The sequence below is a fragment of the Mytilus californianus genome, unplaced genomic scaffold, assembly GCF_021869535.1.
Source record: "Mytilus californianus isolate M0D057914Y unplaced genomic scaffold, xbMytCali1.0.p SCAF_8, whole genome shotgun sequence".
NCBI lineage: Eukaryota > Metazoa > Mollusca > Bivalvia > Mytilida > Mytilidae > Mytilus > Mytilus californianus.
Window position 1 is genome coordinate 94,542,836 of NW_026262734.1, and position 25,285 is coordinate 94,568,120.

General features: G+C 33.1%; 1 protein-coding gene and 1 long non-coding RNA gene across 2 annotated transcripts in view; one reads left to right on the forward strand and one right to left on the reverse strand.

Annotated features, from left to right (window-relative positions):
* Positions 1-1,497: 1,497 nt before the first annotated feature.
* The window catches only part of LOC127712910 (serine/threonine-protein phosphatase 6 regulatory ankyrin repeat subunit B-like), a 34,668-nt gene continuing 10,880 nt past the window's right edge, over positions 1,498-25,285 (reverse strand). Inside the window, exons 3-5 of the mRNA XM_052219505.1 lie at positions 24,388-24,617; positions 14,382-14,550; positions 1,498-5,932 (exon numbers count right to left, since the gene is read on the reverse strand). Of these exons, the coding sequence (XP_052075465.1) occupies positions 1,662-5,932; positions 14,382-14,550; positions 24,388-24,617 (4,670 nt within the window). The 3' untranslated portion in view covers positions 1,498-1,661. The remainder of the gene's footprint in view (positions 5,933-14,381; positions 14,551-24,387; positions 24,618-25,285) is intronic.
* On the forward strand, positions 10,456-11,025 carry LOC127713118 (uncharacterized). The gene is made up of 2 exons (XR_007987463.1): positions 10,456-10,610; positions 10,828-11,025. It is a non-coding gene; the product is annotated as an uncharacterized LOC127713118 (long non-coding RNA).

A 25,285-nucleotide genomic window follows, 5' to 3' on the forward strand; every position in this document is an offset into this window, starting at 1 on the left:
ACAACGGTATACCATAATACGTCCCGTTAATGGACGTATAAAAACTAAGTCCATTTATAAGTGATATACAGGAAAACAGGAAATAAATTTTTACAAAATTTCCTTCTAGATACTAGCTTTTCATCATAAACAAGCTTCGTATAAGAAAGTTATTAAAATTTTTAAAACTTTAACCACAGAGTGAATGTAATGTTAACTGGCAGAAAATCTAAGTGCATTTAAAAGCAAAACACGGATAACAGGATTTTTTTTTTACAAAATTCTTATTTCTGGATACCATCTTATGATCTTAAACATGCTTCTGTCCAAGTTTGGTAGAAATCCAGAATATTTTAAGAAAGTTATTAAACTTTTAAAAACTTTAACCACAGAGTGAATGTAGTGTTAACTGGCAGAAAAACTAAGCCCATTTATAAGTAAAATATGGATAAACAAGATTTTTATTTTTTACAAAATTTTCTTCTGGATACTATCTTATGAACATAAACATGCAAGCTTCTGTCCAAGTTTGGTACAAATCCAACTTATTTAAATTTCAAGGACATACAAAAACTTTAACCACAGGGTGAATATTTGTGGAAGCCGCCTCCGCTGACGGAATGTAGAATCGCTTTGTATCGCTTTTCCGACAAAAGTCGCAGGCTCGACGATAAATGGGGAATGTGTCCATGGGACACAGATGATGCCCCCGTTTGCATATCATATGAAGTTATAAAGGGACATAACTGAAGAACGGTAAAAGTGACACTACCCAAATTTGTTATTCATCTGAGTTTTGTAGTAATAAGTCTTGTGTACAAGTTTTTTAACATTTGGTTTAGGCAAACTAAAATTAAAGAAAGAAAACAAAAAAAAATCTGCAATTTTTTCATTTGTAAAGGGGCATAACTCTAGAACGGTTGACGTGATGCCACCAAAATTCAAACTTGATCTGAGTTTTGTGGTAATAAGCATTGTGTATAAGTTTCATAACATTTGGTTGAGGCAAACTAACGTTAGAAGACGGAAACTAACTTTGGGACGTACTGACGGACAAGGGTAAAACTTAATGCCCCCTCCCCTACGGAGGAAATAAAAAAACATTTCAACTACACTTGTTATATTCAGGAAATAATGGGTGCAAATAATTAATTGCCAGTCCAGGTTATGGATTATTCTCACCTTTTGAAATATAAAATTTCATACAAAAAAGGTTTACGCCAATGACATTTGTTGCGAGACAAAAAGAACCTATGCATGTTTTGGTAAATTCAATTAGAAATATCAAAACTGACCAAAAATCACTTACACCAAATTGCAAGTCTAACTGTCTAATGAGCTATTAGACCGAATTTTATATCAAAATCCAAAACTAAGCAACATGGTTTTATTACATAGAATGTTTTTAACAATGCGTAACAAAAGTATTTTGAGAGTTATTTTACATTTAGTAATGTTTATGGTCAATAAGTTAAATGTGCTGTGAAATCATAATGCTGTTTAGTATACATGGTATACACATCACATGTTTTATCTATTTAGTCTCTTTAATAAACAAACAACATTGGTATGATTTTTTTCTTCTAGCTTGCAATTATATCTAATGATGGCAGGTCTTTTTGTTTAATTATATAATAAGCAGTTTTATTGATTTATCATGTCACCCAAACTTCTAATGTATATTATTTGTGTTTTTGTAATAAATGTACAATATTGGTATGATTTTCTCTCCTTGCAATATCTAGTGGTGTGAGTCCTCTCCATTTAATGTTACAATCTGCTTCATGTTTTAACAACAATTCAACAATCTCTATATGACCTATATAACAAGCTATAAATATAGGGGATTCTCCTGTTCTCATACACTTATTAATGTCAGCCTTATTGTTTATTAACATCTGTACTACTTCAGTATGTCCTTTCTGACAAGCAATGAACAGAGGTGATACTCCATCATTATCTCTACACTTATTAATGTCAGCCTTATTGTTTATTAACATCTGTACTACTTCAGTATGTCCATTCTGACAAGCAATGAACAGAGGTGATGCTCCTATATCTCTACACTTATTAATGTCAGCCTTATTGTTTATTAACATCTGTACTACTTCAGTATGTCCATTCTGACAAGCTATGTACAGAGGTGATGATCCCATATCTCTACACTTATTAATGTCAGTCTTATTGTTTATTAACATCTGTACTACTTCAGTATGTCCTTCCTGACAAGCAATAAACAGAGGTGATCCTTCTTCATTATCACACTTATCAATGTCAGCCTTATTGTTTATTAACATCTGTACTACTTCAGTATGTCCTTTCTGACAAGCAATAAACAGAGGTGATACTTCTTCATTATCACACTTATTAATGTCAGCCTTATTGTTTATTAACATCTGTACTACTTCAGTATGTCCTTTCTCACAAGCAATGTACAGAGGTGATGCTCCCATATCTCTACATTTATTAATGTCAGCCTTATTGTTTATTAACATCTGTACTACTTCAGTATGTCCTTTCTCACAAGCAATGTACAGAGGTGATGCTCCCATATCTCTACACTTATTAATGTCGGCCTTATTGTTTATTAACATCTGTACTACTTCAGTATGTCTATTCTGACAAGCAATGAACAGAGGTGATGATCCAGTATCTTTACACTTATTAATGTCAGCCTTATTGTTTATTAACATCTGTACTACTTCAGTATGTCCTTTCTGACAAGCAATGTACAGAGGTGATGCTCCCATATCTCTACACTTATTAATGTCAGCCTTATTGTTTATTAACATCTGTACTACTTCAGTATGTCCTTTCTGACAAGCAATGAACAGAGGTGATGATCCAGTATCTCTACACTTATTAATGTCAGCCTTATTGTTTATTAACATCTGTACTACTTCAGTATGTCCTTTCTCACAAGCAATGTACAGAGGTGATACTCCCATATCTCTACACTTATTAATGTCAGCCTTATTGTTTATTAACATCTGTACTACTTCAGTATGTCCTTTCTGACAAGCAATGTACAGAGGTGATGCTCCCATATCTCTACACTTATTAATGTCAGCCTTATTGTTTATTAACATCTGTACTACTTCAGTATGTCCTTTCTGACAAGCAATGAACAGAGGTGATGATCCAGTATCTCTACACTTATTAATGTCAGCCTTATTGTTTATTAACATCTGTACTACTTCAGTATGTCCATTCTCACAAGCAATGTACAGAGGTGATCCTTCTTCATTATCACACTTATTAATGTCAGCCTTATTGTTTATTAACATCTGTACTACTTCAGTATGTCCTTTCTCACAAGCAATGTACAGAGGTGATGCTCCCATATCTCTACACTTATTAATGTCGGCCTTATTGTTTATTAACATCTGTACTACTTCAGTATGTCTATTCTGACAAGCAATGAACAGAGGTGATGATCCAGTATCTTTACACTTATTAATGTCAGCCTTATTGTTTATTAACATCTGTACTACTTCAGTATGTCCTTTCTGACAAGCAATGTACAGAGGTGATGCTCCCATATCTCTACACTTATTAATGTCAGCCTTATTGTTTATTAACATCTGTACTACTTCAGTATGTCCTTTCTGACAAGCAATGAACAGAGGTGATGATCCAGTATCTCTACACTTATTAATGTCAGCCTTATTGTTTATTAACATCTGTACTACTTCAGTATGTCCTTTCTCACAAGCAATGTACAGAGGTGATACTCCCATATCTCTACACTTATTAATGTCAGCCTTATTGTTTATTAACATCTGTACTACTTCAGTATGTCCTTTCTGACAAGCAATGTACAGAGGTGATGCTCCCATATCTCTACACTTATTAATGTCAGCCTTATTGTTTATTAACATCTGTACTACTTCAGTATGTCCTTTCTGACAAGCAATGAACAGAGGTGATGATCCAGTATCTCTACACTTATTAATGTCAGCCTTATTGTTTATTAACATCTGTACTACTTCAGTATGTCCATTCTCACAAGCAATGTACAGAGGTGATCCTTCTTCATTATCACACTTATTAATGTCAGCCTTATTGTTTATTAACATCTGTACTACTTCAGTATGTCCTTTCTCACAAGCAATGTACAGAGGTGATGCTCCCATATCTCTACACTTATTAATGTCAGCCTTATTGTTTATTAACATCTGTACTACTTCAGTATGTCTATTCTGACAAGCTATGTACAGAGGTGATGCTCCCATATCTCTACACTTATTAATGTCAGCCTTATTGTTTATTAACATCTGTACTACTTCAGTATGTCCTTTCTGACAAGCAATAAACAGAGGTGATACTTCTTCATTATCACACTTATTAATGTCAGCCTTATTGTTTATTAACATCTGTACTACTTCAGTATGTCCTTTCTCACAAGCAATGTACAGAGGTGATGCTCCCATATCTCTACATTTATTAATGTCAGCCTTATTGTTTATTAACATCTGTACTACTTCAGTATGTCCTTTCTCACAAGCAATGTACAGAGGTGATGCTCCCATATCTCTACACTTATTAATGTCAGCCTTATTGTTTGTTAACATTTGTACTACGTCAGTATGTCCTTTCTGACAAGCAAAGAACAGAGGTGATACTCCAGTATCTCTACAATGGTTTACATTACTAATACAATTATATAAGCACCATTTAACCATATCAATATCGCCTATATAACAACAGTGTATTAATGGAGTGTCTTTGTTTTGTGTGTTATAAAGTCTAGCTAATTGGTTCTGTTTTGATATTTCTAAACCTTTTACATGTACAAGGAATCTTTGTCTGAAGATTTGATCACCCATGTTGATGTTACAGAAGACATCTACTACCTTTCCTCTAAACCAGTCATCTATCATTCTATTTATATACATTTGCTGATATCTTTCTGATACATCTATTAAAAACGCCTTTCTGTTGCCTTTTTTTTCAAAAACAAACCTTTCACGAATAAACTGACTTGAAGCATTATTAATTAAACAATGGATCATAACACTACCAAAGTAAAAAGCAAGAAAGTCAAACAGCTTGTCATGAATTGTTCTGTACACTTCACCATCCTTTCTGATAAACGTATGAGTTAGTGAATCCAGCTCATCAGGAAGTACCAATCGAGATGTTCCTTTCACCACTTTACAAGCTTCATATGTGTTCTTTATAATTGTTTTGATATCTTTATTGACATCTTCAGTAAACCATTCCATTTTTAAACGATTGTTAAACATTACACATAGAGCAAGTGCACAGTATTTGACATGTGCTCCCTCTGTTTGTAATTTATCTATCTCTTCTTTGTAAACTGTAAATGGATTCTTGAAGAAATCTACCATTTTCAGACTTGTGTTTTTGCTGTATAATTGACATAAAAGAGGAAAACAGTCAAACATATCATAAAATTCCTTGATCTGAGAGGCTTTTGTTTTCAAGTAAAGTTCAGCAATAAATTGTTTTTCTGTTTTGGATAAACGTAAATCTTCAGACAAAAGATTACATTCAAATGATTGATAAAATGATAAAGATTTCATTTTTTCATCCCTAAAAACCTGAAGTCTACAAGACATGATTAATTTGACTGGTTTCTTTTCTATTAATGTTTTGATTTTTTCCATCAGATTTTTCCAACTTTCCAACTTCATAGGATTTATGACATATGTTCCACAAAAGTCATCCATTACAAACAGGGTTTTCTTACTTGGATTGTACCACTTGATGATTTCTTCAGGGATTGTTACCGGTAAAATATCATAGCCTCCTTCTTGCATTCGTAGAGCAACATGACGCACCAATGATGATTTTCCTATTCCTGAACTTCCAGTGACAACAACACAACCATTTTCTTTAATACATTTTAATACACTCTTTGCTCCATTTGTTTCTATAAACATTTTGTCATCTTTTGTCCAAGTTTCCAATTCCTCTTTAATTTGACCTAAAAAGAAAGGATTTGATATTTCTTTAAAATTTGCATTTATTTTGAGACTGCTACTGTGACCTTGCATACTGATATGCAATCTTACCTTATATGTACTTGTATCATATAACATTTATAAAACTTTTGGTCTTGAGCTTACCTGATCAATGTTATTCATCAATAAGCGATATGATATGATTTTGATCAAGACAATATTTGTTTATAGAAAACACTCCATTCAGAATGCTCGAGACCTAAAATTTGGAAAACGCAAATTTATAAGTGCTAAAAACATGAAAAAAAAGAATCAAAAGAGCTAATTTTCATTATTGTGTACAGTTTCGTTCTGTGTTGTTTTGTTGCACCACTGATTCAGGCATAGAGGAAAGTTGGAAACACACCAAGATGTTTAACCCTGCTAAATTCTGTATGTTCCTGTCCCAGGTCAGGAGCCTATAATTCAGTGGTTGTCCTTTTTTACTCATTGGAGGTGTTTTACATTTTGTATTGGTTTTGCTCATTGTCCAAAAAAAAAGAGGTGAAAAATAACAAAGGGACATTCAAATTCATAAGTCGAAAATAAACTGACTACCCGTTGATAAAAAAAAAGAAAAAAAGACAGACAACAAGATATTACACAAAACAACATAGACAATTTTAGAATGAGCAACACAAACCCCAATAAAAACTGGTTTAATAGCTTCCTTGTGAGCAGCAACCCTTTATCAAGGAAATCATGATAGGCAATACAAGCCCTGAGATATATACTCCCTATGCAGGTGCTGCTGGAATGAAGGCTGTACAGGACCTATAGTTGCTTACATCTAATTCAGTGTGGTCTCTGGCGGACAGTTGTCTCATTGGCAATCATACTACATCTCCTTATTTTATACAACTCCTGTACAAATGGTCAAATCCAATTGACAGTACAAGTTTGAGCTTTCTAAAAAACTGTGGACTGCTTCACTCAATCCTAATTTAAGGTAATATGTGTGCATGTGGTTGTTGATTTAGCATTGGAAATGTGGTATTTTTAGATATTGATTTTGTGCGTTATACACCCATGCTTTTAAAAAAATTTTCACTTTACTTGTTGAAAATTAAAACATTTACAAATCATGCAAATAGACACGACTCTGGAGGTGTGCCTAGATTGGCAGAAGTTATAAAACACAGATAATAAAATTGAGAATGGAAATGGGGAATGTGTCAAAGAGACAACAACCCGACCATAGAGCAGACAACAACCCGACAATAGAGCAGACAAATGCATTTTTGTAAACATTGTATAGGAACATTGTTTAGCAAAACAAATCATGCATATTGCAGATTAACAAAGCATTTAAACACGTATTAATAATTGATATTTCAATATTGAATTTCAGTGTGCAATATATGCATAATAAAACGAACATGAATTAATGACAGTTGATCGGAACTGAAATACATATAGTTAATTTTCTGGCAATTGATGTCTTATCCTGAGACGAGAAAAGTCTGTAATTCTTTATCTCATTAAAGCCAATAGCTGTTGCTGTATCTCAGCGGCATCATAAAGCAACCAATCAGAATCTATATGTGATAAGTAATTATTTCAAGATGGCGTGTATGTCAATTGAAACTAATAGCTCCCCACCGTGATGCAAAGCAATAATATGGTCAACTACACGTTCATGATGTCCAGCAATCCTATCAAGTATGAGAGCTTTCTGTCAAATATTTTCAGAGAAGTTGCTTTCACAAAGTGACACCATTATCATGATTATATTATATTCCAAATAAATGTGGATTCTGTCCACATGTTGACACAGATGATGCCCCTGCTTGCATATCATATAGTTATAAAGGGACATAACTGAAGAACGGTGAAAATGACACTACCCAAATTTGAACTTGCTCTGAGTTTTGTGGTAATAAGCATTGTACATGTGTGTAAGTCTCATAACATTTGGTTGAGGCTAACTTAAGTAGAAAACAGAAACGAAAAATTCAGTAATATTTCTATTTGTAAACACGCATAAATCTAGAACGGTTGTGTATAAGTTTTATAACATATAAAACTTGAGACAAACTAAAGTTAAAGAACGGAAACGAAAAATTCAGCAATTTTTATGTTTATAAAGGGACATAACTCAAGAATGATAAAAGTGACGCCACTAAATTTCGTATTTAATCTGTATTATGTAGTAATAAGCATTGTGTATAAGTTTCATAACATTTGGTTGAGGCAAACTAAAGTTAGAGAACGGAAACAATATTTGTACTTGATCTTAGTTTTGTGGTAATGAGTATTGTGAAACATCTAGTTTTAGATATGTTCCCTATGGTCATGTCCTTACAGGAGACCTCAACATCGTCGAAGACCGTGAGGTCATAACTTTTCTTAAGAAAGGACCAAAATATCGTCCTCCATCTAAAATAGATTGGAAACAGTGTCGTCAGATCATTAAAGACGCTCTGTCTGGCTACTGTAAAAATTGGTGTAAACGTGAAAAATCTGATAAAAAATCTATAGACAGTTATTTGAATAAAATTATGAATACTGTTAATATTCGTATATCTCATTTTGAAAACAATTCTGAAATTAGTAATAGGGTCCATGATATTCCCATTTCCAGAATAAAAAAAAAAAAAAAAAAAAAAACTCCAAGTACTCGCAAAGCAAATAATGTAGTGGTGGTGTGACGCATATACTACACGGAAGTTCTCCAAAACGAAATTACAAATTCATCTACATTCAGGTCCGTACGCTCCACAGAGAGTCAAATTGTAAACAAGCATATCATTGCCACTACCCAGCTTAAGGCCTCTTCCGAACATTTGAAAGTCCCTACTATGTACTGGTTACCTAAATTGCACAAAAAACCATTTAAATTCCGTTTCATCTCCGCATCTAGTAAGTGTTCTACTACTAATCTATCAGTGCTTCTAACTACCTCCCTTACTACTATCAAAGAACTTGTTATTAACTTTTGTAATAAAGCTTATGAAAATAATGGTATTAATTATTTTTGGAGTGTTAAAAATTCTTTAGAGGTTTTAGATAAAATACATGCTTTTGATGGTCCTTTTAATTCTGTTGACAGTTATGATTTTTCTATTCTCTATACTACACTTCCACACAATCTTATCAAGAAAAAGTTTTCATATTTAATTAAATGGTCTTTTGAAAAATCTCATTACAAATTTATTTGCTGTAACTCGTTTAAAGCCTTTTTCTGTAACGAAAAAGGAAAGTATGCTAGATACACTTACTGGAAATGTGAAGATATGATTGAAGCTTTAAATTTTCTCCTGGACAACATATATGTACGTTTCGGCGATAGAATGTATCGACAGGTAGTAGGTATTCCTATGGGCACTAACTGCGCCCCTTTAATAGCAGATTTATTCCTGTATTGCTATGAATCTCAGTTTATGACCAAACTCAGTAAAGACACGTCATTGTTACATTTGGTTGATACATTCAAGAGAGAACCAATAGAACAGTCAAGAGAGACCCAATAGAACTTACTTTAACTAAATCTAACATAAACAGCAGTAGTTGTCCTTTTCTGGATTTGGACATTTCAATCTCTAAAGGAAAACTCCATACGAAAATTTACGACAAAAGAGACGATTTTTCATTCCCTATTGTTAATTTTCCTTTTTTAGACGGCGATGTTCCTTTGGCTCCATCATACGGTGTATATATATCCCAACTCGTTCGTTATGCCCGTGTGTGTAGTGATGTCATAGATTTTAATGAACGTAATCAATGCATCACTGGTAAATTATTAAATCAATGATTTCGTTACCATAAATTATGTAAAACTTTTGCTAAGTTCTTTCATAGATACAAAGATTTGATTAGTAAATTTGGCTGTACTTGTAGAAAACTGATTAAAAACGGTATTTCACATCCTAAATTTTAAGGTAATATTGTACTTAAAGCGTGGAAATCACTATGTGATCCATGTAAACTCATCGAACCTTTAAACAGGCTCATTAGTAAAGGTTATCTTACCAATGTTGTAATTAGATCTTTGAATATAGTTTACATTGGCACTAATATCGATTTTGTCATCAGCAAATTAAAACATAACTAAATTTGTATTTTTTTCAAGTGGGATGTATAAAGACACACCCACGTTCGTTGAGATCTATAAAGAGGTTAAACTCCTAACTATCCTACTGTCTCGATACATTTATTTTTGGCATTGCACTAGTCATGTCTTCTTTGACTGTCCATGACGTTAAAATACTAAATCCCTGGGATGTGTTTTAGTTGATTTTAGTCTCTGATGCATGATTTTTTATTATTAATTGTTTTGGCTTTTAACTAGCTGTCAGTAACTGCGAGTACTCTCAAATCGTACTTTTTTGTTTATTTGACCTGTTGATACTAATTGTATTGCTTTTTTGTTATTTAATGTTATTCAGGGTTATATCTGGTCTATATACCAGCTTTGATAAGTGTTTGGTATAACTATAAATATTTACTTCGTACTATGAACATCAAAATTATTTATTTTGTAAAAGTATTTCCTTTCTCTATTGTTACTGTACACGTATGCCTAACAACAAAATTATTTTCATTTACCTGTGTTTAAAGTTATTGCAAATGGATGGTATTTTTGTTCGAGCATATTGTTTTTCTTTTATTGTTTAACATTTCTTACCTATATAACATGTTACTTTTATTATTCTTCCCTTAGTTTATTTATTTTGTATTCTAAATTATTTATTTTGTAAAAATATTTCCTTTCTCTATTGGTACTGTACACGTATACCAAACAACAAAATTATTTTCATTTACCTGTGTTTAAAGTTATTGCAAATGGATGGTATTTTTGTTCGAGCATATTGTTTTTCTTCAATTGTTTAACATTTCTTACCGATATAATATGTTACTTTTATTATTCTTCCCTTAGTTTATTTATTTTGTATTTACATTGTGTCATAGGTCAAATTTATTTGTTCAGTGTATGTTCAATGGTGTTAATATGTCCTTTGATTGAGTTAAGCTATTTCAGTTGATATTTTATAGTGTGTCTTTCTATGTTGTGATGTTACACTATTGTTTCAGGAAAAGGGTGAAGGTTTGGTACCATTAAAACGTTTAAACCCGCTGCATTTGTTTGCACCTGTCCTAAGTCAGGAATCTGATGTTCAGTAGTTGTCGTTTGTTGATGTGGTTCATAAGTGTTTCTCGTTTTTTATATAGATTAGACCATTGGTTTTCCCGTTTGAATGGTTTTACACTAGTAATTTTTTGGGGCCCTTTATAGCTTACTGTTCGGTGTTCGGCGTTGAAGACCGTACTGTGACCTATAATGGTTTACTTTTATAAATTTTGACTTGGATGGAGAGTTGTCTCATTGGCACTCATACCACATCTTCTTATATCTATTGTGTATAGGTTTCATAATGTTTGATTGGGGTATACTTAAGTTACAGAATGGAAACTAAAAATTTTGCAATTTTTCGATTTATAAAGGGGCATAACTCAATAATGGTTAAAGTGACACTACCCAAATTCAACTTGATCTGTGTTTTATCAGTGGAAGGCAAAATTAAACAATGCATTGTATAAAGCATTGATTGTAGTTGATTTAACTATAATCATGGACAAAGGAAGATAACTCCAATTTTAATAAAATGCTCCGCTGGGCTCAGCTTGATACGACCGCAGAGGTCGAACCCTGAACAGTTGGGGCAAGTATGGACACAACATTCAAGCTTGATACAGCACTGAATTTGGATTGTGATTAAATATTTGATACAGCAAAGGTTTCTGACACAGAATGAACGTGGTCTAAGAACTTAATTTTTTTTAATTTACCTATTTAAACCATATCATTATTATTTGCTTTTATATATAAATCAGAAATAATCAATTCAAAATGGAAAATTTTAAAGAAAAAAAAAAAGAAAAAAAAATCCCCCCAAATTTTTTGAGCCCCCTAATGATTCATCACCTCCAAACTCAATCCCAGCCTTCCCTTTGTGTTATGGTACCTTGCAGTACAATTTCAGAGAGATCCATACACTTGAACACAAGTTATTGTCTGGAAACTAGAAAAATGCTTGTTTTTTGGCCCCTTTTTGGCCCCAAATTTCTAAACATTTAGGGCAATGACCCCCAAACTCAAACCCAGCTTTCCCTTTGTGATATGGAACCTTGTAGTACAATTTCATAAAGATCCATACACTTACACACAAGTTTATAATTGTCCTGAAACTAGAAAAATGCTTGTTTTTTGCCCCTTTTTGGCCCCTAATTCCTAAAATTTTGAAGCAATTACCCCCAAAATCAATCCCAGCCTTCCCATTGTGGTATGGTACCTTGCAGTACAATTTCAGAGAGATCCATACACTTGAACACAAGTTATTGTCGGGAAACTAGAAAAATGCTTATTTTTGGCCCCTTATTCCTAACGTCTCGGGCAATTCCCCCCAAATTCAATTCCAGCTTTCCCTTTGTGATATGCAACCTTGTAGTACAATTTCAGAAAGATCCATAGACTTACAATTAAGTTATTGTCATGAAACTAGAAAAATGCTTGTTTTTTGCCCCTTTTTTGGCCCCTAATTCCTAAACTTTTGAGTCAATTACCCCCAAAATCAATCCAAGCATTCCCTTTGAGATATGGAACCTTGCAGTACAATTTCAGAGAGATCCATACACTTGAACACAAGTTATTGTCTGGAAACTAGAAAAATGCTTATTTTTGGCCCCTTTTTGGCCCCTAATTCTTTAACATTTAGGCAATTACCCCAAACTCAATTCCAGCTTTCCCTTTGTGATATGGAACCTTGTAGTACAATTTCATAAAGATCCATACACTTACACACAAGTTATTGTCCTGAAACTAGAAAAATGCTTGATTTTTGGCCCTTTTTTGGCCCCTAATTCCTAAAATTTTGAGTCAATTACCCCCAAAATCAATCCAAGCATTCCCTTTGAGATATGGAACCTTGCAGTACAATTTTAGAGAGATCCATACACTTGAACACAAGTTATTGTCTTGAAACTAGAAAAATGCTTATTTTTGGCCCCTAATTCTTTAACGTTTTGGGCAATTACCCCCAAACTCAATTCCAGATTTCCCTTTGTGATATGGAACCTTGTAGTACAATTTCAGAAAGATCCATAGACTTACACACAAGTTATTGTCATGAAACTAGAAAAATGCTTGTTTTTTGCCCCTTTTTTGGCCCCTAATTCCTAAAATTTTGAGGTAATTACCCCCAAAATCAATCCCAGCATTCCCTTTGTGATATGGAACCTTGTGGTACAATGTCAGAGAGATCCATACACTAACACACAAGTTATGTCTGGAAGTTACAAAAATGCTTATTTTTGGCCCCTTTTTGGCCCCTTATTCCTTAACTGTTGGTACCATAACCCCCAAAAATCATTCCCAACCTTCCTTTGGTGGTATTGAACCTTATGGTAAAATTTCATAGAGATCCATTCACTTAAACTAAAGTTAGAGTGCGAAAACCATGTGTCTTCGGACGACGACGACGATGCCAACGTCATACCAATATACGACCGCAAATTTTTTTGTGGTCGTATAAAAATTACTCGAATAATGACATTGATATTTTTGGAAAAAAATGAAAAAAAGTTGGGGCAATCTAAAGTTAGAGAATGGAAACGGAAAATTCAGCAATTTTTTAGATTTGTTAAGGGGCATAACTCTAGAATGGTAAAAGTGACGCCACCAAAACTCAAACTTGATCTGTGTTGTGTGATAACAATCATTGTGTATAAGTTTCATAACATTTGGTTTCGGCAAACTTAAGTTAGAGAACGGAAACGTAAAATTCAGAAATTTTCCATTTGTAAAGGGGCAGAAATCTGGAATGGTTAAAGTGTTGCCACCAAAATTCAAACTCGATCTGTTTTTTGTGGTAATAAGCATTGTGTATAAGTTTCATAACTTTGGTTGAGGGGAACTAAAGTTAGAGGACAGAAACCAATTTTGGGATGTACAAACAGACAGACAAGGGTAAAACTTAAAGCCCCCTCTGCTATGGCGGGGGCATAGAAATGAAGGGAGGATACTTTGATAGATATAAAACAGTCACTAAGGTTCATGAAAACTGCTTAAAGCACTTTTGAGTTATTGTCTGAAAACTGGAAATCCCCTTTTTTTGTGAATAAAATCCCATAACTCAATAACATAAAATCCAACATTTATAAAAATCGGAGGTTAGCTAACGTCAATAGATATAAACAATTCACCAAAGTTTCATGCAAATTAGTTAAAGCGTTTTTGAGTTATTGTCTGACATGTTGATGACAGACAGACAGATGGAAGGACAGAGAGACAGACAACGATATACCATAATGCGTTTCGTAAAAATGGGCGCATATAAGAAGAAAAGAAATAGGTTAAAATTTTGGAAGTATATTCCCCTGTTTCACATCCTTAACTATAACTCTACACCTCTGGTCTAAATGAGTATAATATACCTCTGATGTTCCATGGAATTGGGTCTTTTAAAATATCTCTAATTTCTTCCATCTCTTTCTGTGATTGTTTAATTTCTAGCATAATTTCCTGATTGGACTGATCTAAGATTTTCACCTTTAACTCTTGGCACTCTTGATTCATTGGCTGACCACCCAATCTACTTACTGCCTACAAAAATATTGGGAAAAAAAATAATATTCAATCAAATGTAGATAAGCCAGTCAACAGGACCTGACATACTGGTCACTATACCGTCTGGTTTGATTATTCCAAGGTAGCTCATCTTCGCTAGCCAAGGGTTATGATCCAGTCCCTTCCTCTCCACCCTTGGCAGATTAAGCCAACATTTGTGATAACAATATTGCGCCATCTACCGGTAGATAAAAGTGACGCCCATTCAGACTATATCATTCTTGACCAATGGCAGTACTTGAACTCTCTTCAGGGTGGAGGTGTTGATATGGTTGCATCTAGTGTTTACAAACTTCGTAATAGCTGGAACCAAAAATATACGTTGACATTCCAACATTTGCGCAAGAAACATACCCAGGAACTTATATTAGTTGATTAAGAACTTTAAAATAGTACACGTGATCATCTTAAAAGCGCTTTTTGATTGGATGCAGCCAGTAACAACTGCGACCAATGGAAATCATTACCTCGTGGATCCGAAATTCTATCTTAATCCGCCAAGGGTGGAGAGGAGGGGACTGGATCGTAACCCTTGGCTAGCGAAGATGAAGGTAGCTAGTTGCGTAATCTTTTACTATTCAATCACTGTGGCGAAGGAAGTACTTAGTACCCAAGCAATAATTTTCTACTTGAAGGTATGTAATTTCCAGTATGGACACAGACACCAAAAAGATATGAAAGAAGGTTATTTGTTTACCCATTTTCTATTTGCATTTAACATGTTTAAAGAAAAAAAATTCGTAAGGGTCCGCGGAACCCAGTGTCTCACCTACTTTTGCTGTTAATTGCAGGCTCAACAAAAATGAGGAAAAAAATAATAACAATATTCCTTTCGATACAATCTTTTGATTGTAAGAAGCTTCTGTCCAAGTTTGTTAAAAATCCAGGATAGTTTATGAATCTAATAAATGTTTTAAATCTTTAACTGCAGACTGTATGTAATGTTAACTGGAAGAAAAACTAAGTCCATTTATAAGTAAAATATGGATAAACAGGTACAAAATTTTAACAAAATTTTCTTCTAGATACTAGCTTTTGATCATAAACAAGCTTCTGACCAAGTTTGGTACAAATCCAGGATAGTTTAAGAAAGTTATTAAAATTTCAAAAACTTTAACCACAGAGTGAATATTTGTGGACGCTGCCGACGAGGACGGAATGTAGGATCGCTATGTCTCGCTTTTTCGACAAAAGTCGAAGGCTCGACAAAAAGAATGTGTCCATAGTGCACGGATGCCCCACTAGCACTTTCATTTTCTATGTTCAGTGGACCGTGAAATTGGGGTCAAAACTCAAATTAAAACTTAGAAAGATCATTTCATAGGGAACATGTGTACTAAGTTTTAGTTGATTTGACTTCAACTTCATCAAAAACTACCTTGACCAAAAACTTTAACCTGAAGCGGGACAGACGTGCAGAACAACAAACAAACTGATGCATACACCAGAAAACATAATGCCCTTAGGTGGGGCACAAAAAAGAACATATTACTTATCTCCAATGTGAGATGAAACTTTTTCTACAACCATTCTACATTAATGGAGAAATAAGTAAAAATGTGCAGCAAAATGATGATCAGATTGACATATAAACATTGAATTTGAATAAATTTTCACCAAACTGCACTGTGGCACCGTTAAAGTCCACAATTCCTCTAAAGTCCACAACACCGCTAGAGTCCACAACAAATTTCCGCTAATGTCCACAACAAATTTCCGCTAATGTCCACAACGCTGTTAAAGTCCACAAACTTTCCGCTAAAGTCCATAAAATGAACTCCGCTAAAGTCCACAAAAAAACACTGTTAAAAAGCATGGATTTTTGTTCTTGGAAAATATTTCTTATTAGCTTGAAATATATTTATGATAAATGAAAAGATTATAGTATCTTATTTTGATCCCCATAAATTTGATCTTTGTATTGCGATTTTCTATCAATGAAACAGACAACATTTCTGAAAAGTTATCTACATGTAGCTATGGTGCTCTTTTTGTATTCTTTAGTAAACATTTGTACATCCACAAGAAGGGGGACGAAAGATACCAGAGGGACAGTCAAACTCACAGATCGAAAACAAACTGACAACGCCATGGCCAAAAACAAAAAGACAAACAGACAAACAATAGCACAGATGACACAACATAGAAAACCAAAGACCAAGCAACACAAACCCCACCAAAAACTGGGGGTGATCTCAGGTGCTCCGGAAAGGTAAGCAGATCCTGCTCCAACATAGCGTTCTTTTTATGTATATGCTGGATACACTGACATATCTTGGTGCCTATATTTGACATTGAAATTTCCTTTGCAAATATCTATAAAACATAAGAAAGAAATCCATTCAGTGTCTGTTAGGCTCCACAGCAGCCAAAACGGTCCGTAAATCTCAAAAATAGACTTTAAACCTTAATGATCTTGTTTGAAATCAAAATAATGATAAAGAATTCAACACAACAATGCTACATGTATATGTTCCAGACCATATGAGTATTTGGACCGTACGGTCTGGACCGTATGCGTACTTTTTCAAAATACGCATACGGTCGGACTGTACGCGTACGGTCTGCCTAATTTTAGGATGTTAGTCAAGTTTATTAGACACAAATGTACATTACAGATTAACATAGCTGAAATATCTTATTAATTTAAAAAGTTTAATTGTAAATGAAATAAAAACTTAATATTTTAACTATTTAACAAAGTCACGTTAATCTAATCTGTTAAGCTCCTGTATTTAGCATGTAATTTAATTATGCTCACTGAAATTGAAGTTATTGGAGGTAAACATAATGTCGGAAGAAAAGATTTTAGAATATTTAGGAACTTTACTACAAAAACCGTCAAAGACACTGGACAAAAACTATAAAAAAAATCTGTCGAAAATACAATGAGAAAATATACAAATGATATAATAAAAACGTGTCGAAAAGTAATGCAAAGAATGAATAAGGTAGCTTTGTTACTCTAATAATACCAGTTGTTGATAGGATCTTTCCCGATTATTATGTAGGGTTGATGATATATTTCACTTTATTCCTCTAATTGTAATAATATTAATTTGTAAATTCAATAAAAGATATTGATTAATGTTTGTCTAAAATTAACCCATTTGGTCCAAATACATATATGGTCCAGTTTGTCCTAGATCGTATGAGTATACTAGTACTCATATGGTCCGACCGTACGCGTATAGTCGGACCGTAAGAGTATACTTGTACGGTCCGACCATACGCGTACGGTTGGACCATATGAGTTTACTCGTACGGTTTAGTACAAGTTTTTAGAACATTTAGGAACTTTACTACAATAACCGTCAAGCCAGCTTTTTACTTGTGAGAAGACTGATAGAATTAAACTGAGATACTTAATATATAGTTTTGACAGTTTCTCAGATATTATAAGTGATATTAAAGTCATGTATACACCTTGTGTATTGAATGGTTGTAAGGTGTACATGACTGTCTGCCTGGTCTGTATCATATTTCCGTGACCTAATTTAATGGTTCATTAGTCAAAGTTCTTATTTCTTGAGGATGTTTGCTTTAAGCGATAAGTAAACTTAATTTGGTATATCATGGGATGAATTTATACGGCCTCCATGTCTGTCTGAAAAGATTGATCTCACCTTGACATCATGTTCATTGATCATTGAATTGTAAATTTAATGTAATGCTTGTTGTAAAAAACTTTTTTTCACTTTCAAAATAATTCAATTATAAACACTAAAACAGGGAAGACATTTTAGTGTGTCCAGTCTTGTTATAATAATTATGTATACAATGTACAATGATGTAGGTTCTTAAATACGTTAATCCGATAGCAATAACTAATACAAAATATTTGATAGAGAGTGGTCTCATTGGCACTCATACCACATATTCTTATTAACACAGGTACATGGGGTCATGATTATGTATCCTGTCCTCCCCCTTTTTTACGAGGCAATATTTTGCCAAAGTTCTGATTTCAGGCCATATACATAAATAATGTTTACCTATCTATTCCTGGTCATCTATACTGATATTTTTACTTAATTGTGCTGTTTTACTATCCAGCTATTTTATATCGGTAAACTATATAAAAGTTGAAAAAATAGCTGGAGGGGAGTGCAGGATACATCATTATGACCCCATGTCCATGTGCTTATGTTTAGTAACAATTTAATTAAATCTAGCAAAAATGATTCATATTTCGAATTTCTTGTATGTGCTCATGTTTTTAAACAGCAACATAAAAAAAAACATTTATTAATAACATGTCCAGATATGTTTGCTATGTACATTAGTTACGTCAAAAAGTGATTATATACAAAGAATAAGAAGAAAAAAAAAACAGTACTTGAAGAATGCAGTAATTATGTAATAACTAACGAATTTACTATGACTAGATAACTTTTTAGAAATGATGTCCAAATTGGCCTGTTTGATTCACTGATCGGATCATCATAATACAAAGATCAAATTAATGGAACAAAATGTTCTACAGATACTGTACTTTTTTCATTTATCAAACTGATAAATAAATAACTACCAAGTTGTACTAACGGGATAAAAAAAACAGTGAATTGATTTTTTTAATAATAAAAAAAAAAAAATGTGTGGACTTTAACGGTGTTTTTTGTGGACTTTAGAGGAACTTGTTATTGTGGCCTTAACAGTGTTTTCTTGTGGACTTTAGCAGAGGTCATTTTGTGGACTTGAGCGGAAAGTTTGTTGACTTTAGCGGCGTTATGGACTTTAGCGGAAATTTGTTGTGGACTTTAGTGGTGTTTTGGACTTTAGATGAATTGTGGACTTTAACGGTGCCACACTCCACACATAGCTGCATTGCATAGTATGGATGGACATGTACAGAAGAAACAACACAGAATTTGATATAGATACTACAAGGATAGTAAATGTTTGCAACTCAATATTTGCATTTCTATGCATTGAACAAATATATTAGGATATACCAATATGTTCAGTGTTATTAATATTTATTTTACTTGGCAGGAACCATTGTTGAGAATTATGTATTCTAGCATTATGTTAATCGAAATACTTTGTCCAACAGGCCCTCTAAGGCTCAATTCATAACAATTTCTGTAATAGGTAAACACTTGAAGTCCTGCTGAATTGGAAAAAAATAATTTTAGTTTTGCATTGTGAAAAAATAAACATGAGGCCTAAATCCCTCACCTTTTATATGCACTTACTTATTCTTTTTTTTGCTGGTCATTTTTACAATTTACATGTGTGATGATTAACGTAGGCCATAGTTTTTGATACAGTCAAAACTGCAAAAAACATTTAAAGGGCAATAACTCCAAAAGGTCAAATTTTCAGAGCCGATAGAATTGTCATGCTTATCATTTTTGCAGTTTACACTTTTAAGCTAGTTTCTTTAGTTTTCAAAGTAACAGCGCTAGGTAACAATGTGAATATATATATATATTGAACACCAGAGAATCTGAAGAGCCTGTTCCGCTCACCTATAGGTCTATCTGTATTTTCACTAATGGGACTCTTTCCAACATTGTAGACTAGAATATTCTTCATGACATTTTTTTTTCTCGTGCATTGCTGATTATTTTTTTCTGTTTACAATTCCTCTCTATCGTCTTTAGCTTTTGCCCAAATCACAAAAAAGGTGAAAAAATATGTCGTTTAAGGGCAATAACTCTGATTAAGAGTCTACTAACCAATTTTTGACTTATCTGAAGATATATATTGTCTTGGTGATCATTTTTGCTTTTTAAAGTCTCTGTCTTTTATCATGTTATATTTCAAGATAATCATGATAATAGACAATCAAAGTACTGAAGTACTGAACATCGGATGACCGCAGGTTCTTGTGGATGGTCAAAAGCACATGTCACAGAAACAGATCACATCTCTATACCTGAAACTGAGGTTAATTTACAGAGATTTTTTTTTTATACAAGTTCGTGCTTGGATGATGAATAAATGACAGGAAATTCAACCTCACCGTAATAACTATTATATTGTAGTGATACAAATCAGTATACCTTAGACTATTATACTAATATAATAATAGTTCCAGAGAATACACTGGTTTGTTGTTATATATTATATTAATATTACGGTTGCATGTATATAATTTTTCTCTATATGTATATCATACTATTCTACTATTATTATAGTGTAATGCAAGTGCATGGTGGACACTCTTCTGTAAAAAAAAATCAAAGTCTTAAAGGCTGTAAAAGCAATTGCTGCCATGTTAATGTTTTGTGGACTTTTATTTTTCATCCATATATATAAGAATTAAACCTGACAGGACAGGAGTGTTGACTAGTGAGAAGCAAGACGGTTTTAACTTTATATCAATATAAGACTTTAGCAGGAAATCATTTTAAATATGTTTTATATTTTACAAGGAGACAACAAGTTTACCAGGCTAAAGTTGGGGTTAATTATACATGTGTTGAAACATATAACTGAAAAAAAATCATTATGGATTATCCCCTGGTAGTGTTTGTAACTGGGCAATAATTTCCTTTATTGATTTAATTTTAACCATTTTCATAATTAATTTAAATTAACCATTCAGTTAAAACATTTCAACTTTCCAGACGCAAATGTTGAAAAACGGGACAGAAATAAAATATCTTACAAGACATAAACATGTAAAAAATAAATATATATTTCAGCTTACTAAAAATATTTTCATAATGTTACTTTGACATCATTCCTTAAAACTAAGTCCCAAACATAATTGCTCAGTTGACATGTGTCATCCTCATGCGATACGAGATAACTATAATTCTCATGCAATCCCGAAAAGGGGGGTCATCACAAACAAACATGACATTAAATTGTCATTATACGAACTAGAACACACAGCTCTATGTTGCTTTGATATTTATCAATTTTCAGGAAACATGTGAAATAAATTTCAGGTCCATTTCATTATAGTGCCTAACAAGATTGCGTGAGGTAGACGAAATTGACCTTAAAACGATCGTATTGTCTTTTGATGTCCAAAAATAGGCAGATCGGACATATAAGGACTTTATCTAATGACTACATAAATTTGGGATTTATTATTATTATAATGTTCTAATGAAACTGAAAATTGTATTTTTTTTAGGATAAACAACAATTTTACCTGGCGTAGCCGTTCATAAATGTTTTTCTGCATTTATCTTCGAAAAATGGCGTATTTAATGGAATAGAACGTTAATACAGTAAACTTTCTCTTTTTACTCCGCAATAGGCTATCAAAAATAATTTATCTAATGTGTATGTGGAAAATTATGTGAAAAGATAAAAAGTGGCAATTGTTACCTTTCATACCTTAAGTTTCGTTCATCTAATTCTGACCAATGCTTATATACTAAATATCTATTTATATGCCGCTATTATTGTTGTTGTTACCAATTATGTAAATCAATTGTATCTGATTTTATGCCCTTTATGGGCCCTGTAATTTGGGAAATAAAAAAAAATCTATTCATTGATAAAACGTAATATGGACTGGTCCAGTGTCCAGTTTGCAGGTCATTTAATTTTCTGTACACATTCATGCACGCTCTGATTTAATCAATATACTCGTACGAAAAAGCATGAACAGTTTGAAGGTAATCTAATAATAACTTAATCCAATCAAATTGCATAACATTCAATAACAATGTCAAGTCCACATCATAATGAGTAATAGAGGTAAACTGGGTAGGGAGAAAATGACAGATATTTCAAGTTAATATTTATGCATTAACGAATTAAAATTTGTCAACCAAAAGTTTTGCTACAATTTCAAAAACATGTCGTTCTGTATGGGTATAGTTTTCGGATCTTTCATTAGCGTATTTAAGGCTATAAAAAGTTTGGGCTTCAAAAGTTCACACAATTATTGACTTCATACAGAAAATTCGTCCTTGTAAAATATTTAATAGTTCACAAATGATACGCGATTTTAAAGTAAAATTATTTCTTAAAACAATGCAAAAAATTTCATTCATATTGATAAAGTGGTATCGTCATAAAGTGCGTTGAAATGAACAGTGGTATAGCAAACATCGAATTCCCTCACAAAATGTTATCACACACTACAGTAAGGGGAGTCAGTTAAGTTTGTCTATTTTTAGATACTATACAGGTAATCTTTACAACCTGTGTGACCTGTGTAGTGATTTTGATTTTACGATAAATTCATGAATGAACGATAATTTTATGAATGAACATGAGCACCTGACCTCTTTCTTAAACACCTATTAAACATATAAAACCGTATTTAATAAGGAGATAATTCAGTCAAATTTTCAGTACTAAATCAACAACTGAAATGATTCCATTTTTTGATGAAACATCGTACGAACGGAGAACGGAATCGCAGGTATAAAAATGCACTTTTTTCCCTTGTAATGACCGCGGATCTATAATTTTTATAGATCGGTTGAAATCCCAAAACTAATTTGCATAATGGAAATTTAGGCGATAGCAATACATCGGAGTGACCTCAAGGTCATCCTCTGTAAAAATGCAAAAAAAAATGTAAAAGTAGTCATTCAAGAGCATTAAATTCGGTCATGTTCACTCATTTGTTGATCTTGTCTTGCTGATCATGTTTGCAACTTAGAGTGTCTATCTATTATATATAGTAATCAAGATATAGGCAAAAAACAAACATTTGGTAAAAATTGTCAAATTGTATAAAGAGTAATAACTCCAATAAGGAGTTGACTGACAACTTTGGCCATGTGACACATTTGTAGATCTTGTCTTGCTCATCATTTTTTAAACTTTTTCTTTATCTATAATAGTTTTCAAGATAATAGGCAAAAATGAAAAAAAATGGTAGAATTTGACTTTTATGGAAACAAGTCTTATTTATAAGATGTTGTCTGACAGTTTTGATGTTAATGGACAGTAGGTAGATTTCAACATGTCTGCCACTTGCAAATAATCTCTATTGATAACAGTTTCCAAGATAATAGACAAAACTTGCATATATTTTACCCCTTTGTTCTATTTTTAACCATGTCGGCTATGTTCAAAACTGATTACCCTAATGATATCATTTTGGCCAAGTTTGGTTATATATACCGTATGGTTTTTTCTCATAGTTGAAGGCCGTACAGCATGTACAGTGACATACAATTGCTTTTTTCTTAGTTATTTGAACAGGTGGATAATTGTCTCATTGGCAATCATACCACATTTCCTTATTTAGTTAATACTACTGTTGTCAATTTTTCAATCATTGCTGTCTTTTTTTGGAGATATTAGCCAAAACAGTAGTTTGACCCATATGTCATTTTTTAGCTGCAGTGGTCAGTAACTGCAAATAGTCCTTTGTTAATTTATGTATCATTGTCATTTTGCTTACTTTCTTTTGTTACCTAATTTCTGACATCGGACTCAGACTCCTTTTAAACTGAGTTTTACTGTGCCTATTGCTGTGTGTTTCTACCAATTTTGCGCCTGTCCCAAGTCAGGAGCTTCTGGCCTTTGTTAGTCTTGTATGTTTTTTTAATTCAAGTTCATTTATATGTTTTGGAGTATAGTATGACGTCCATTTTCACTGAAATAATACAGATTTTTATTTAAGGGCCAGCCGAGACCCACCTCCCGTTGCCGGATTTTCTCGCTGCGTTGAAGACCCATGGTGGCCTTCGGCTGTTATCTGCTCTTTGGTCGGGTTGTTGTCTCTTTGACATATTCCCCATTTCCATTCTCAATTTTATGTTAAATCAAGGATTCTGAAAGAAGGCACACATTTACATTTTCACTTGTGGCAGATACCCTGGGCCCCTCATAACCTGTCAGTGCTATGTATAAAATCACTGATACTTATGTAACACTTACATCAGATATATTATTCCATGCTGTATTGAAATCAGCAGTGGCCATTTTGTTACTATCATGATGAGCTAATATATTCCTGTACCATTTAATCCTTGCTAGATCAGCTCCAGGAGTTGTTTCCACTGATGGTGGTAATCTGTCAAAACCATTGATTGGCTGAGTAACAGATGTCAAGTTTCTGATCAAGCAAATCATCAATGTTACATCAAAAGTTGACGAAACAGGTACACCTATAACATCAAAAGTATTATAACTAAGTGAAACTTTAACATCAAAAGAATTAGAATCAGGTACACCTGTAACATCAAAAGTATTAGAATCAGGTACACCTGTAACATCAAAAGTATTGGAATCACCTGTAACATTAAAACTATTAGAATCACATACACCTGTAAAATCAAAAAGTTTATAATAAGGCACACCTGTAATATCAAAAGCTGATGAATAAGGCACACCTGTAATATCAAAATCTGTGAAATCAGATACACCTGCACCCTCAGTTTAGAACCAGATACACCTGTAGCATTAAAGGTATTAGGATCATACACCTATAACATCAAAAGTATTAGAATCATGTACAGTCATGACAGTTGTAACATCAAAACAGACCTGGGGTAATTAAAAATGTAATTGTAATTAGCTATAATTAATTACAATTTTGAAAGTTCAAAAGCATTAGAATCAGGTACACTTGTAACTTCAAAAGTATCAGTCATGTACACCTGTAACATCAACAATTTAAGAATCAGGTACACTTGCAATATCAAAAGTATTAGAATCAGGTACACCTGTAACAACAAAAGAATCAGAATCAGGCGCACCTGTAACAACAAAAGAATCAGAATCAGGTACACCTGTAACATCAACAATTTAAGAATCAGGTACATTTTTTGTAACA